Source organism: Homarus americanus, unplaced genomic scaffold (genome assembly GCF_018991925.1).
Source record: "Homarus americanus isolate GMGI-L3 unplaced genomic scaffold, GMGI_Hamer_2.0 scaffold54498, whole genome shotgun sequence".
Classification (NCBI taxonomy): Eukaryota; Metazoa; Arthropoda; class Malacostraca; order Decapoda; family Nephropidae; genus Homarus; species Homarus americanus.
In genome coordinates, this window is record NW_024745010.1 from 1 (window position 1) to 16756 (window position 16756).

The window sequence follows — 16756 nt, forward strand, 5'->3', positions numbered from 1 at the left end:
TGTACCTATACAATTCTCAAGATTCACAAACCCATAAAATATATTACCTGGCAGAGCAATTAACACACCTGAAGATATCTTTGTCAGGTTAGGTTAGGTTAGGTTTCCATTTAACTTTGAATTAAATATTAATGTAAAATATCAACAAATTGTACATCACAGCGTAAATAGACATCTCATTCTGAAGAGTTTCTCATACATTCACCTGAAAATTAGCCCCTAGATTAGTTCACCTGATGATTAAACACTCTGATGTTACCTTGGGTGGAGGGTTATGATAGGTTAGGTTAGGTTAACATTTGGGTGGTTAATTTTACGGTGAAATAGCTGGGAGGGTTAAACTTAAGGTGAATTAATCCGTCAGCAAAGGTTAACCACCGCCAGCAGGGGAGTCAACCACCGTCAGCAGGGGAGTCAACCACCGTCAGCAGGGGAGTCAACCACCGCCAGCAGGGGAGTCAACCACAGTCAACAGGAGTTAGCCACAGTCAACAGGGGAAGTCAACCACTATCAGCAGGAGTCAGCCACAGTCAACAGGGGAGTCAACCACCGTCAGCAGGGGAGTCAACCACCGCCAGCAGGGGAGTCAACCACCGCCAGCAGGGGAATAAACCACCATCAGCAGGGGAGTCAACTACCGTCAGCAGGGGAGTCAACCACCGTGAGGGGCACTGGCCACAGAGCACCGTGCCTCGGTTCGCCAGTAATTTCCCATGATTTTACAACTCTTCCATGGAAGCGTTGATCCAATGTCGTTATTCCACAGCAAATTTAGTGTTGCGAGCCAAACGGTGCTCGGCTTTCTCTTGGTAACGCAGCTGAAGAGTAACCACGAGCATCTACTTTATTTCAAACCTCTAAAAGTATTAGTAAATAAAAAAGAAAGAATAAAAAAATATCTAAAAAGTTAAGTAACTGTTCATCACCTGAGAAAATGGCGTCTAAGAATGGCGCCTCCATGATGGTCTGGTAGGTAAGCGTGCCGTGTTCTTCCACTATGTCCCTCAGTTCCTGACGAAGTCGGTGCTGGAGGTGTGGGTTGCGGGCCAGGTAGTAGGAGACGAAGGCCATGGTGCCGGCTATAGTTTCATGACCCACGATAAGGAACAGGACGGACTGAGCGACGATCGTCGAGTCTTTTATAGCTGGAAAGGAGAGACCAAGAGGGAGTGTTCAGCAGGAAGTGGTCGAGTTGTACTGTACAGTAATGTGAAAGAGCATCGAACCTAACCTAACCTAACCTAACCTAACCGAAAACGTTGATAATTTTACTCTTGGTGAGATATGATACAATTATATAATGACAAGAAACCTTTAGCACAGTCAAATATAAGTTAATCTCAGTTTCACGTAGTCTGGCCTAAACACACATGAGCTTATGTTATTATACCCCAGTCTAATATAACATAACCTAATCTAACCCCAGTATAACCTAACCTAGCCTAGCCTAACCTAACCTAACCTAACCTAACCTAACCTAACCTAACCTAACCTAACCTAACCTAACCTAACCTAACTTAACTTAACTTAACCTAACCTAACCTCATCCCAGACAAACTTAAACTAACTTAAACGTATTCCAGTCTAATCTAACTTATCCTACTCTGAGAACATAATACGAATGAAAGAAACCTGAGCAGCGTTAGGTTAAGAAAGGCTTTACTTGTACCTTGATCCCCCATACAAACTATTGCAAGTTAATAAAAGATCATTGTCAAACTGAACGTCCACACCTACAGTACGAGATCTTAACCCAAGAGAGTAAAACAGTACAGAGGAAAAGTCGTATTTTAAGTGACACCCAATAGGTTTCAAGTCTTGCAATCACATAAAACAAAGAAATAAATAAAATAATGAGAAAATGACGTCCCATGCTACTTAAGTTGCTACTTAATCAAAAAGCTTATTACGATGCTTGTTTTGTTTTTTTTGTCAGCTGCATTTTGTGTTGTACACTTGGCATTAATCTGTCAATGCATACTAATGGGAGCTCAGACTGGCAGCTAATAAATTCAAAGAACTAAACCTATCGTGAGCAGAATCTACACAATAAAATTCGTTAAGTAGCGGTGTCACAGTATTTCCTTGGCACCTCTTAAAAACTTTAAATGAAAGAAATTACAAATACTGTGAAAAAAAGTTATTCTTTACATTGATACACTGTAAACTGTTAGGCCCCGCTGAATCTATTTGGAGATCAACAGCCAACACCAACTTTTAAGCGTGATTAAATTACAGGGGAACAAAATATTGTAATTTAGACAACAGTTAAATCTCGTGTGATTAGTCACTTTAAAACCCCGTCAAGTGCAGACAAAATATATTCTTTCCTTTTTAATTTTTCTTACATTAATTCCTAACCTTAAAGACATTTCTCATTAAATGCATCGAATCTAATATTATTATCAATAGTGTTGCATTATTGAGTAATTCACGTATGTTCTTTAGTTTATAAGGAATTCATGCATATAAACAATAGGGTATTGTTATTGTACATCTCAGCTGATAAACGCTATGACCATATTTGGTGGCCTCTGTCTTGTGTTAACCAAAGATGTTCTATCAACTGTAATGTTTACATAAACATCGAATGAAAACAGATTATGAGTTATATCATTACCAGGAGGCAGGGGGTGACTTGAGGCTCCAGGTGGCGTCTTCTAACTAAGGCTCTGGATTTTCGAAGATTCGTTTATATAGTTTTAATTTTAATTGGTGAAAATGCATATTATAACTGATTAACTTACAAAGACGGAGGCCAAGATGAGTACTAAACAGTGCCGATACTGTCTTAATTAACTGATCGCCTTCTGTTTGTCCCTCAGGGAGAAGAAAATCATCCTCCCAACCGATGCCAAATCTGAATTTAAACAAATACTAAACAAAGACCTGAACAACACTCACGGTACTTAGGTGTCTTGGTGTTCGAGTTGCTCTGCTCCTCCCGCTGTTCTAGCAACAGGTCCAGGAAGTCTCCCCGCTTCACTCCCATCTCTCTATTCTTAATTGTCTCCTCCACCACGCGCTGGAAGAACAGGAACGGTGGAGTGGTAAAAGAAATCCCGATTGCATTCAACACTGAATTAGGTAGCGTTAACAGAGCTATTCCCCGTAATGTTCCCCGCGCGCTGATGGCGTTCAGCTCACTTGCTTTCTTGCAAAATTCTTCCTCCTCATTGTTGATGGAGTTGCACTCGATACCGAAAGCACAGGTACCTATAACATCCATGACATAACGGGCGTAAATTGTCTTTGTCTTAACGAAAGATTTCTCTTCGCAGTGTCGCTGAAGACGTTCTATTAAAGCATCTGCTTTCTCCTCCACTAGGTGGTACATTTGACGCATCCTGCCGGAGGTGAAAGTTGGGGAAATAATAGACCTGACGCCTTTCCAGTGGCTGCCGTTGATGAGAAAAAGCATTTCTCCAAAGCATTCGTCTTTCTTGGATTTACCAACTGTCCTTCGTTCGCTGAAGTGGTCAAAGTCCTGAATCATAATGCGCTTGACTAGCCCAGGGTCACGCACGATCAGGGACGGCTTGAAGATCTCGTAGGCGCCTACGAAGTTGTTCCCTTCATTCTCGTGATACGTCTGGGTGAAGAGAAACATTAACATGTATTTAAATAACATGTAGATGTTATAGGATCAAACACGGGGGCACATTATGAAAATAGTTGTGGCGTCATGAACAAATAGTATTTTTCTTTTAAGTAAGACATTAGGATCTCGGTTCATACTTGTAAATTGTTTTGGGGGTTGAAATTCTTGGATGATGGCAGGTAAGTGTTGTCTTAAATCATGTAAATATTTGCTACTGTAGCTACTAAGGGTATTACAGCTGACTGATTTAACCAATAGCATTGTTATAGAATATCAACATTTGAACTAAGAAACGTAAGGACAAAATAAACAATTTGTTTTACTTGAACATTTCTTACACGACAGTGTGATTAGAGTTAACAGATTGTTGATATTGTACAGAGAAGTGTGAGAGGCTGTGTAGTGTCATGGGTGAGGCCAGGGCTGGTCTTTGGGGGTGAAGCGGTGAGAGGGACCCAGGCTCACCAGCAGGGGTTAAAAACAACCTCGGGTAATAAAGCTCATCTGAATCACAAATTCACCATATTTTAATACCGGTAAAGGCTAGTGCTACTTCAGAACAGGGATGTGCCCTTCTGAGGGCCGAACTTCTGACCGAGTTAGAGAGGGTCAAGGAAGAAAACTTGAAATTAAAGGAAGTGTTAGTGAAGATGAAGAAAGAAACAAGAGAAGGAAAGCCAGTGTCTGACGAAAACTCAGGAGAATGGAAGGTTGTGAGGAGAGGAACGACCAAACTGGTGGTAAGAAAACACACCAAGGATAAGACAACAGCAGCTAAGTGTAAAAACTCTTTTAGTCCTTTGATAGACGAAGTGGACGTTAGCATAGTCAGGGACAGGGTGAACAAGGAAAGTAAGAAAACCTTAATTGTTGGCGATTACCTGGTACGGTATTTGGATAGAGCTTTTTGTGGTAAAAATAAAAATAGGATGGGGGTTTGCTTGCCAGGAGCTGGGGTGGGGGATATAGTTGACAGGATGGACAATATCTTGTCTGGTAATGGGAACAAACCTATTATCTGCCTCAGTGCAGAAGGCAATGATATTAGCCGGTGTTTTTGTGAGGAGCTCCTTGATACGTTCAAGACAGCTATAGAACATATTAGGTAGACGGGAGGGATCCCTATCATATGGGGTGTCCTGTCTAGAAAGAAAGGTGGCAATGAATGGTTGTCAAGGGCAGTTGGTGTCAACGGCAGTTTTGACAGATATTGCAAGTCAATATCAGTCCCATTCGTGGGCAACTGGGACAACTTTTACGGAAGAAGGGACCTTTATGCTAAGGATGGGGTACATCTGTCTAGGGCTGGGGTGCCATCTCTGGCTGGCTATCTCAAGAGGGCAATTCCAAAAATGTCGAAATCTTTAAACTGCTAGGGCAACATATGGGTACGGAGGTGAGGAGACTGCAGTGGCAGAGGATAAACAAAGTGAAAGGTTACAGAGAAATAGTGCTAGGAATGATGACGAAATTAATTTAGGCAGGGAGTTAAAACCCAAACGCGTCAAAGAGAGGACTCAGAACACGACTAACGTTAATGTCTATTACTCAAACAGTAGGAGTATGAGAAACAAAATGGATGAAATCAGGGCGTTGGAATGTACCTAAAAAAATCGATATAATAGCATTCACCGAAACATGGATAAACTTAGACTCACGTAAGTTACCTGTCGAGTACCAAATTGCAGGTTGCAAATTATGCCATACTGATAGGCAGATTAGGAAAGGTGGCGGAGTAGCAATCTATGTCAGGCATAATGTGAAATGTGAAATAAATTAGGAAATAAAAACTGAACTGAATAAAGAATCAATTTTGATAGAATTAACCGATGGTAGGGGAAATCTAATCACCTCCTAATCTTGATAGAGTTAATGAGCGACTTATTTGGGATGAAATAACACAGGGCATCCAGACACAGCAACGTCTGTATAGTAGGCGACTTTAACTTTAGTCAAATAAATTGGATCGACCTTACTGGTAACCCAGAATCAGAGGATTTTCTTGAAACAATCCAGGACTGTTTCCTAAGCCAACATATAACCGAACCCACCCGGGGTAATAATATACTCGATTTAGTTCTGTCAAACTGAGAAAACATCATTAGTACTGCCGAGGTAGGGAACGAACTTGCGAACAGCGGCCACAAAGAAATTAGATTCATATTAGAATTTAAGGCAGTGGCAAGGAAAATTCCATTAAAGTTCCAGATTTCAGAAGGGCAAACTTTGATATTTTGAAAAGGCAGCTGAGAAAAGAGGTATCACGTTTGGGTGTGAATTATATGACCTCACACAATGTACCCACAGAGGGCGACCTCACTCTACTTGGAGACCTGACAACGATAACCTCACAAAATATAACGGCTGAGGATGACCTGATCACAAGATCTGAGGTTGACAAGTTCCACAACAATTTAAATATTGAGTTACTTAATGCACAAAGGCAGTAAATACCATACAGAAAACTTGGATCATATAACAATGATTCTAATGGATAAATAATTATTTAAAGAATATTATTGGACAAAGGAAGGCTATAGGTAGGAGAATAAATCGTGATTAAATTTACCACCGAGATTATTATAAGGTATTGGCCAGTAGGGTTAAGACCGAGATAAGAAAAGCAAAGAGGAATAATGAACTGAAGGTAGCAAGGGAGGCAAAGTCAAACCCCAAGGGATTCTTTCAAATGTATCAAACTAAAACACGATACAAGATTGGACCAATACAGTCAGATACCAGCGAGCTAACTGATAACGACGGAGAAATTAGCAATAATATGAAAAAATATTTTTCAATAGTTTTCACCACCGAAAATTTAAATATGATACCCGAGGCACCAATGTTTCAATACCATGTACTGTATTGTAAACTCCTAGCACCCAGAGGAACATTCTAAGACATATAGCTGTACACACACACACACACACACACACACACACACACACACACACACACACACACACACACACACAGAGATGCAGGCTTTAAAGCTAGAGCGATAAAAAGCTGGATGGGCTATACATATGAATTATAAAGGTTTAAAAGCATCTCAAAGTATTTTCGTGAACGGTGGTATCGTTCTAAAAGGGATAAGCAAAACAAAAACGAACCTGATGATTCCACCGAGTGTATACAGTGAGTAACTGTGAAACGTTGTCAATGAATCACTGTATATGCAAACTCAAGTGGATATATTGATCCTATAATCAGTGGATCCTTTAATCAATTAGGTGGGAATACAGGCGCACATTCATCACCAGACACTTGTATATAAAGAACGTTAGGTTGGGTTAGGTTAGGTTAGACAGCCTTACCTCATTTAGGAAGTACCAAAAGGGTTTAGTACGCTTGAAGATCATGTGGAGATAAATGTAAAAGGTGCGAAAAACGGGGATTGAGGGAATACCACGTGATGACCAATACGAAAACTTCCTCCAGCAATACACAATGAACAGTAACACCACTGCCAGACCCACAGTCCACGTTGATGCCTCCATATTTGTTTTATTCCCTGAGTTTTTCTCTCTCTTGTTTTTTTATTGTTTCATATTCCACTTCTTGTCGTGTCATATACGTTCTCCGTGTCTCCCCTTGCTCAATCTGAAGAAGTAAAAAATTAATATAGATTAGAGTGTCGTAGTTTAATTTTTTCCCAGGACAAGATAACAGTACCAGTCACATCTGAGCCTCAGTAAAATTGGGGTACTATTGCAGGGGCGAGTCACCTGAAGATTAACCACCCAACTTATATTCCCTGAAGATTAACCACCCCACCTTATATTCCACGAGGATTAACCACCCCACCTTATATTCCCTGACGATTAACCACACCACCTTATATTCCCTGAAGATTAACCACCCCACCTTATATTCCCTGAAGATTAACCACCCCACCTTATATTCCCTGAAGATTAACCACCCCACCTTACATTCCCTGAAGATTAACCATCCCACCTTATATTCCCTGAAGATTAACCACCCCACCTTATATTCCCTGAAGATTAACCACCCCACCTTATATTCCCTGAAGATTAACCACCCCACCTTATATTCCCTGAAGATTAACCACCCCACCTTATATTCCCTGAAGATTAACCACCCCACCTTATATTCCCTGAAGATTAACCACCCCACCTTATATTCCCTGCAGATTAACCACCCTTAATCTAACCTACATTACCCAAACTTAAACCCCCAAATAATAATGGGCTGGTTAATATTCAGGTGAGATAAACTGGGACTGTATAATCTTTAGGTAATTCATTTTAAACGGGAATAGTTTTTTTTCATAATTTTATGCTGACCAGTTGGACACTTCCTCACAACTCCAGTTACAGGTTTTCTTTTTGTAATAACTTTCATATATTATTTACAACTGATTTGGAGAGGTGAGGATGAACCACACTGGCTCAATGCAACATACTGGCTCATTGCACCACACTGGGTCAATGCATCACACTGGCTCATTGCATCACACTGAGACAATGCACCACACTGGCTCATTGCACCACACTGGGTCAATGCACCACACTTGGTCATTGCATCACACTGGGTCATTGCATCACTCTGGCTCATTGCACCACACTGGGACAATGCATCACACTGGCTCATTGCATCACACTGGGTCAATGCACCACACTGGGTCAATGCACCACACTTGGTCATTGCATCACACTGGGTCATTGCATCACTCTGGCTCATTGCATCACACTGGGACAATGCATCACACTGGCTCATTGCATCACACTGGGTCAATGCACCACACTGGCTCATTGCATCACACTGGGTCATTGCACCACACTGGCTCATTGCATCACACTGGGTCATTGCATCACTCTGGCTCATTGCACCACACTGGGACAATGCACCACACTGGCTCATTGCACCACACGGGACAATGCATCACACTGGCTCATTGCACCACACCGGGACAATGCATCACACTGGCTCATTGCACCACACCGGGACGCAATGCATCACACTGGCTCATTGCATCACACTGGGTCAATGCATCACACTGGCTCATTGCATCACACTGGGTCAATGCATCACACTGGCTCATTGCATCACACTGGGTCAATGCATCACATCACCTGGGTCTCATATTGCATCACACTGGGTCATTGCATCACTCTGGCTCATTACCACACTGGGACAATGCACCACTGGCTCATTGCACCACACGGGGACAATGCATCACACTGGCTCATTGCATCACACTGGGTCATTGCATCACTCTGGCTCATTGCACCACACTGGACAATGCACCACACTGGCTCATTGCACCACACCGGGACAATGCATCACACTGCTCATTGCATCACTCTGGCTCATTGCACCACACTGGGACACGCACCACACTGGCTCATTCCACCACACCGGACAATGCATCACACTGGCTCATTACACCACACCGGGACAATGCATCACACTGGCTCATTGAATCACACTGGGTCAATGCACCACACTGGCTCATTACCACTGGGACATGCATCACTGGCTCATTGCACCACACCGGACAATGCATCACGCTAACTCATTTGCATCACTGGTCAATCACACCACACTGGCTCATTGCATCACACTGGGTCATTGCATCACTCGGCTCATTGCACCACACTGGGACAATGCACACTGGCTCATTGCACCACACCGGGACAATGCATCACACTGGCTCATTGAATCACACTGGGTCAATGAATCACACTGGCTCATTGCACCACACTGGGTCAATGCACCACACTGGCCCATTGCACCACACCGGGACAATGCATCACACTGGCTCATTGCATCACACTGGGTCAATGCATCACACTGGCTCATTGAATCACACTGGGTCACTGCATCACATTGCATCACACTGGGTCAATGCATCACACTGGCTCATTGCACCACACCAGGACAATGCATCACACTGTCATTGCACCACACCGGGACAATGCATCACACTGGCTCATTGCACCGGGACAATGCATCACACTGGCTCATTGCATCACACTGGGTCAATGCATCACACTGGCTCATTGCATCACACTGGGTCAATGCATCACACTGGCTCATTGCATCACTCTGGGTCAATGCATCACACTGGCCCTTTGCACCACACCGGGACAATGCATCACACTGGGTCAATGCATCACACTGGCTCATTGCATCACACTGGGTCAATGCATCACACTGGTTCATTGCACCACACCAGGACAATGCATCACACTGGCTCATTGCATCACACTGGGTCAATGCATCACACTGCCTCAACACAGGATGCGATTTTTCCCACCATGTATTACCCAAACTACTTTTACTATTGTATTCAAATTACCAGCAAGTAAATGTCCAGGTAACCCTTTCTAAATAAAAAAACCCCTTTATATTACTTTATTTACTTAATTCATGTTGAAAATAATGAATTACAACTTCAAAACAGCCCAAACAAGTAATGTGGTTAACAAGTGTATGGTAATGTTAAAGGCATTACAAACCAACGTACTATTTAACTGAATAGAAAAATCCAAACATTTATAAAATAATAATAGTGAAATATCAGCAAACACACAAAAAGCATAAATTGCTAGTTCAACATAAGAAATTTTTAACTTTAACGCTAAGTCACAAATAGGCACATTTAACATATCTAACAAGCATCATCCGTAACCTTAATAATTTAATAACTAATCATTGTGACTGTAAGAAGCGCTGGAAAAAACGCCAATAAAAACAAGGCGTAGACTAACTCATTCTTGGCAACTTCCACACACACACACACACACACAGACTGATATAGCTATGAGAACAGCTCAGTCCAAACCATTGTATAAATTATCAACAACTCGTAATCAACCAATCTATTCACTCCCAGCCAATTTTATCTTTTTTGCACTGTCAGTATGTTAAAACGCCCTGTAGTATAACCTTCTCCCCACCTTGTTATTATATATTATAATTGTATCACTTACGTTAATTGTATACTATTTATCAATGAAGTGACCCATTCCCAATTATGTAACTGAATATTTTCAACCTTTTGGCTGCCGTGATCTTTCAATACACCGTAAATTATTATTATTATTATGATTAGACATACACAGTTACACACACAGATATACACAGTTACACACATACACATAGATATACACAGTTACACACAGACATACACAAACCACTCACACAGACATACACACATACCCACACAAACACAAACACAGACATACAGAGACAAACACAAACACAGACCCACACACACATACACAAACACAGACCCACACACACATACACAAACACTTTATCGGTCAACTTTAAAGTGCCAGTGACAAGGACCACCGCGGTGTTTACATATATCGTGAAAACTGTGTCGGCGACCCCAAGCACCGAGGACAAAGTCCACGGTCTTTACAACTGACAAACATTAACAGATGTCTACCAGTGTCAGTGTCCCTCAAAGTGCCGCCAGTGACGAACACTTCCGTCCGCCCACAACAGATTTCAACCGATGGCCACCAATCACTTACTCCCGACGCACTCTGTATCATCTAAAGCGTGGGAACGGTTATCCTGATGGGAGTGTTATCGCGCTACTCAAGTCACTGAAAATATTCCACGCGCGGAGCCGTAGACAAGGCCGTCATGCACATAAGCCCATTAGAACCGTAACCTCCACTAGGAAACCGGAGAAACCCACCCCTGACAGACCATACCACCACACTGAAGTTCCACGGATATGGTATGATCTCCCGTCTCTACTGCTATCCAACGTCACTTCCCTAGCTAACAAGTTCGACGAGCTGGCAACTACAGTCAGGTCAACCGCCGCGCGCGTGGTTGCCATATGTGAGACTTGGCAAATTGTACCTGAAACGTGTCACATTGAAGGATATCAACTCTTTCATCACCTTCGTCCACAAAGACGCGGAGGGGGCGTTGCCCTCTTCTGTCAAGATGACCTACGCCCGTCACGCCTGGATGTTCAAGTCCCAGCAGATGTGGAAGCATTATGGGTACGTGTCGTGCTGCGGGCACACCCACGCAACACTGCTTCCATTATAATCTGCGTGGTATACCATCCGCCTCGATCACCCACCAGAGACACTCTTATCAATCATCTCATTACCACCTCAGACCACCTCAGAGTTAGGTACCCATGTGCCAAGTTAGTATTATGTGGGGATTTAAATGAAATTGACACCACTGATATCCAGGACCAGCTATCACTATCACAAGTTGTGACCTTCCCCACACACGGTCAAAACACCCTTGACCTTATCTTAACTGACTTAGCGGACCAGTACCAACCACCTCAACCACTGCCTCCTGTCGGGTGTAGCACACACTTATCAGTGCTCTGGTCCCCTGCTGCCACTCCCACTCAAGTACAGAGACCCTACATCAAGACCTACAGGCCGATTACTGACTCTGCAGTACGCCTCTTTGGACAGTGGATAGTTCACTATCCCTGGACTGAAGTACTCAGCGTGGATGACGTGGAAACCAAATGGATAAATTATACCAACACCACCACCGAAGCTCACCACCACTTCTTCCCCGAGAAGTCCGTCAGATCTCACCCAGCTGACTTGCCCTGGATCACACCTCGGATCAAAAGACTTATGCAACAGAGAGACAGAGCATTTCATCTCAATGACCACATCCGCTACAGGTCACTTCGCAACAGAGTCATCCGCGAAATACGCACTGCAAAGAAGTCCCACTACCCAACCAAATTACGCTTTTGAAGCAGACCAACATCGGTCAATGGTATGGTAAGCTTAAAGAACTCTGTGGATACAACTGTACCAACACACCCCTCCTTCGCCAGCCACCTCACTAGCCAGCGCAGCTGACAAACAAATAACCCATTTCTTTACTATATGCCAGGCAACTCCCCCGCAGCAGCACAACCACTCTCACACCAGCACCTACCAGCCCCCCCTTCCCCACGGCTTAGTAGAGGGGTGACGTAGCAAAACGCCTGGACAAACTAAAATTAAAACGCTCTACCAACCCCATTGACTTACCAATGAAACTATTCAAGGAGTTCTCCCCGGAGCTTGCTAAACCCCTCTGCTCCATCATCAATGCTTCTCTCAGTCAAGCCAGATGCCCAGCTGACTGGAAGACCTCTTATGTATCACCAGTGCCCAAGTCAACCAGCCCACAATCCTTAAATCAGCTACGACCTATTGCAATCACCCCCAATACCCAGCCTAATCTGTGAAAGTTTTGTGTTTGACTGGGCTTATGCTGATATTGCAGGAGTCGTAGACCCTCAGCAATTTGGCAACATGAAAACTTCCTCCACCACTCACTGTCTTGTCAGCTTTCTCGATTACATATACCGCCATCTCGAGAAACGAAAAACGTCTGTAGCTGTCGCCTTCATTGATTTCACTAAAGCGTTCGACCTAGTCGACCACAATATAATCATAAACAAAGCTATTGACCTCGGGCTTCGGAAAGTCTCATACCATGGCTTACAGACTTCCTCAGTGACCGACGCCAAGCTGTACGCTTCCGAGGGCTGTCTCCACCTTTCAGTCACTCACCTGTGGCGTCCCCAAAGGCACCAAGATGGGACCACTCTGCTTCCTTATGCTCATCAATGATGCCCTAAGAAGCCCCCTGCTCGCTGGAAATATGTCGACGACTCACCATTGGGATCAGCGTCAACAATTCTGCTCCCCAACTATACCGCCCTTCAGGATTTATTGAACAGTCTCCCAAACTGGGCCACCAACAACCATGTCACCATCAACCATACCAAGACCATGGTTATGCACATCAACCTCTCCTCCGACATTGTCCCACCTCCCTTCCATTACTTTAGGTCCGAACACACTCCAGGTTGTAGATTCCACTAAGCTCCTCGGCGTCACCACAGACAACAAACTAAATTGGAAACCACACGTCAGTGAAGTTGTCAAATCCTCCAGTTTCCGTCTCCACCTCCTCCGCCGACTCAAGTCCCTCGGAGTTCCTGCACCCGAGCTCCTCGGTGTTTACACAACATTCATACTTCCCAAGCTCACTTATGCCTCCCCTACCTGGTCTTCCTCCCTAAATGCCACACAACGTAAACACCTAGAAAAAGTGCAAAAGAGGGCATGCAAGATTATTCTCTCCCCTTCCTACTCCACATATCAAGAAGCGCTCAACACACTGACCCTTTCGACTCTCACTGACCATCACCACGGCCTCATCTGCAAATTTGGTAAGAAGCTTCTACACCATCCCCGACACCGGCCCCTACTACCACCTGAGATCCCCTGTCCGAGAATTGCTGTTCGACACCACAACCGCATCCAGCCCATACGTGCACGAACTGATCGCTATAAGAACAGCCCAGTCCCAACCATTGTAAAAATTATCAATAACATGTAATAAATCAGTGTATTCACTCCCAGTAAACACTGCTCCCTACTATGTTGAAATGAACTGTATTTTGAGCTGATCCCCATCTAAGTTACTATATGTCTTATTTGTGTCACTTATGTCACTTGTATATTATTTGTGAATTCGTAACCCATTCCCCTAAATAATAGCAACTGTATATTTTCAGCCCTTTAGCTATAAGCTCTTTCAATAAACCGTTAATTATTATTATTATTATTATTATTATTAGTATAAACACAGACCCACACAGACATACACAAACACAGACCCACACACACATACACATACACAAACACAGACCCACACAGACATACACAAACACAGACCCACACACACATACATACACAAACACAGACCCACACACACATACATAAACACAGACCCACTCAGACAAACACAAACACAGACCCACACGTAAACAAAATACTCTTAAATTTCTCAGTGACTCGTAAGTTAAATTTCAAATATAAAATCTAAAGCGGGATATGACTTATATTAGGAATCTTTGAGAATTCGAATAAATATATACTGTAGATTCAAACCTCAAACTAAACATTTACACTTCACATAACCTTTCTATGTGAGATTTCATCAAATTGGTTCACTTGTAAGTTACTATATAAACACGCTGCCATGGAGATAACAAAATAGTAACATCATCCTAAATATATAAAAATAATAACAGAATAATGCTGTAACGTTATCCTAGAGGCAGAGAATAACAAGTCCCAGAGATGGATATAAGAATGGCATCAATACAGTCATCATGTTAGCCTAGGGCTCCACTGTACAGGCCTCGGTAGAGGTAGTAACAGAATTTGACCAACACCCCAGACTAACATCACTATAGACAGACTAGAAAATATCTACTCTATACCATAATCACTTTACAAAATTATAAACTACCAAGAGTAGTACGGTACAAACCTGTTAGAGCTCTTCAAGCGACGCACAGCGACTAAAGCTCAGGCTTCTCTAGATATGATAATAACGACGACCTTGCATCAGAATTCCACCAAGTTGCAAGATACCTCTACACAGCAGCGTTATAATAGTCTTTATTCATTATTTGAAGTCATTTAAAATAATTTATTTGTTATGGGACTCGACGTCTCCAAAGCATTTGACAGGCAGTCTTTGCTTTCTAAACTTCCCTCTTATGGTTCTCTCCCCCACTTTGTTTTCTAATCTCTAGCTTCCTTGAGAACCGATCCATGGCAGTTGTTGTCGTTAGGCCACCTGGCTTATTGCATCATAAACTTTGTAATTACTACATTGAATCGGGGTGCTTGAGGACATTCTTGCTGTTTATCCCAAATTTGCTAGCCCACACTGATTAGTCTTCAATTTGAATATGACGTCCAATGTATATGAACTACTGTCCTGCATGGCAGTGAACAGTAACATTGTAGTGGATTCCTCCCCTACAAACGCTGTTTGCCGCCGAGTAGCCGACCCCGCGAATTCCCCAGTGCATACCTCGTGGTCTAGGTCAACCATGCGCCGCCATACATGACGGAGGTCAACTATTAAGCCACGCCTACTTCCGCTATATTAGACCTGACCTCGTGGTGACCTACCTCTCTTTTCTACTTACAGCCACCAGCAAGCAACGCCTTCTCCTCCTCCTCCTCCTGCCTGGCGGTCCTCGCTCCCGCCGGCGACCATGGCGACCCACAAGCTGGTCCTCCTCTGAGCACCCTCACCAACCAGCTCTCTCTACTCAACGCTTGTAACCATGCTGCCTTCCCAGCACCAAGCTGCATTATACATTTAATACAATATGTATACAGAGAGCATATTGTGAGTTTCCTTTCTCCATCCCATCCTGAGTGTAAACCCAAACATAACGTACCCCACAAATGCTGACCCCCGGAGATTCGCACCCACACAGGATGGAGGAGAAACCGATCACTCTCCCAGTCTTCAAGCAACATGGAAGACTGGCTTATCCACACAGAGGCAGCTCTCTCCGGTTCTACAGCTACTGTCTCTACACTGCAGGTTGACACCCTTGAGCAGCACTGCTTCTCTAAGCAGACACCAGCTCCTCTTCCTGCCCCAAGCACCACGTCTTACCGACCCCAGCACACCCGTCCTGCCTCAGACGCCGCCCCGGCCCAGCAGTACCCTCTGCCACTGTCCTGGACCCTCCTCCTGACGCGGACCCTCCTCGGCTCCTGCCTGGCAGCCCCTGCTCCCGTCGCGGCCCATGCGCCTGAGTGCGGCCCCACACACCCTTTTTTTTTCCCTCAGGTACTCCCTGCTACTGTCCTGCACCCTGTTGCTGTCGTGGACCCTGCTGCTGTCATGCACCCTGCTGCTGTCATAGACCCTCTTCCTGATGCAGCCCCTGCTCCTGACCCAGACCCACACACCCCAGCAGGCGCATCTGAAGACTCTGTACCTGCCGCGAGGGAAGCAATAAAATTCATCGCCTCCACAACCATTCTTCTCCCTCTCTCCTCCCACAGATCTCGTGTATCTAGACAAAGTTGCCTCCCGTAGCGACCGGCTAATCCACGCCCTCGCCGTTATGTCTCACATGTGGCATACAACCAAGCCGACAACAAGTCTCCTGCACCGCCCGTTCTGCCTCACATGTGGGATGCAACCCTGCAGACAACAAGTCTCCTACACCGCCTGGAGGGAAGGGGGAGTATTGTAGTAGATTCCTCTCCTACAAACGCTGTTTGTCGCCGAGTAGCCGACCCCGCGAATTCCCCAGTGTATGCCTCGTGGTCTAGGTCAACCAGCGCCGCCTT

The 16756-nt window shown here is 44.1% G+C and overlaps 1 protein-coding gene across 1 annotated transcript; it reads right to left on the bottom strand.

Moving 5' to 3' along the window:
• Positions 1–675: 675 nt before the first annotated feature.
• Positions 676–14984, bottom strand: LOC121878279 (cytochrome P450 6k1-like). Its single transcript, XM_042384375.1, has 4 exons — positions 14919–14984; positions 6920–7205; positions 2906–3593; positions 676–1146 (listed from the first exon to the last, which is right to left on the bottom strand). Exons 2-4 carry the CDS (start codon positions 7100–7102, stop codon positions 851–853), a joined length of 1167 nt encoding a protein of 388 aa, XP_042240309.1. The 5' UTR covers positions 7103–7205; positions 14919–14984; the 3' UTR covers positions 676–850.
• Positions 14985–16756: the final 1772 nt, after the last annotated feature.

Bases quoted from the DNA above. Each gene is read 5' to 3' on its own strand.
- LOC121878279 (XM_042384375.1), bottom strand. From the start codon at position 7,102: ATGGAGGCATCAACGTGGACTGTGGGTCTGGCAGTGGTGTTACTGTTC. The intron at 3,594-6,919 runs GTAAGGCTGTCT...CTCTTCACCCAG, and splicing joins TTTGGTACTTCCTAAATGAG to ACGTATCACGAGAATGAAGG. The intron at 1,147-2,905 runs GTGAGTGTTGTT...TCTCCTTTCCAG, and splicing joins CACCAAGACACCTAAGTACC to CTATAAAAGACTCGACGATC.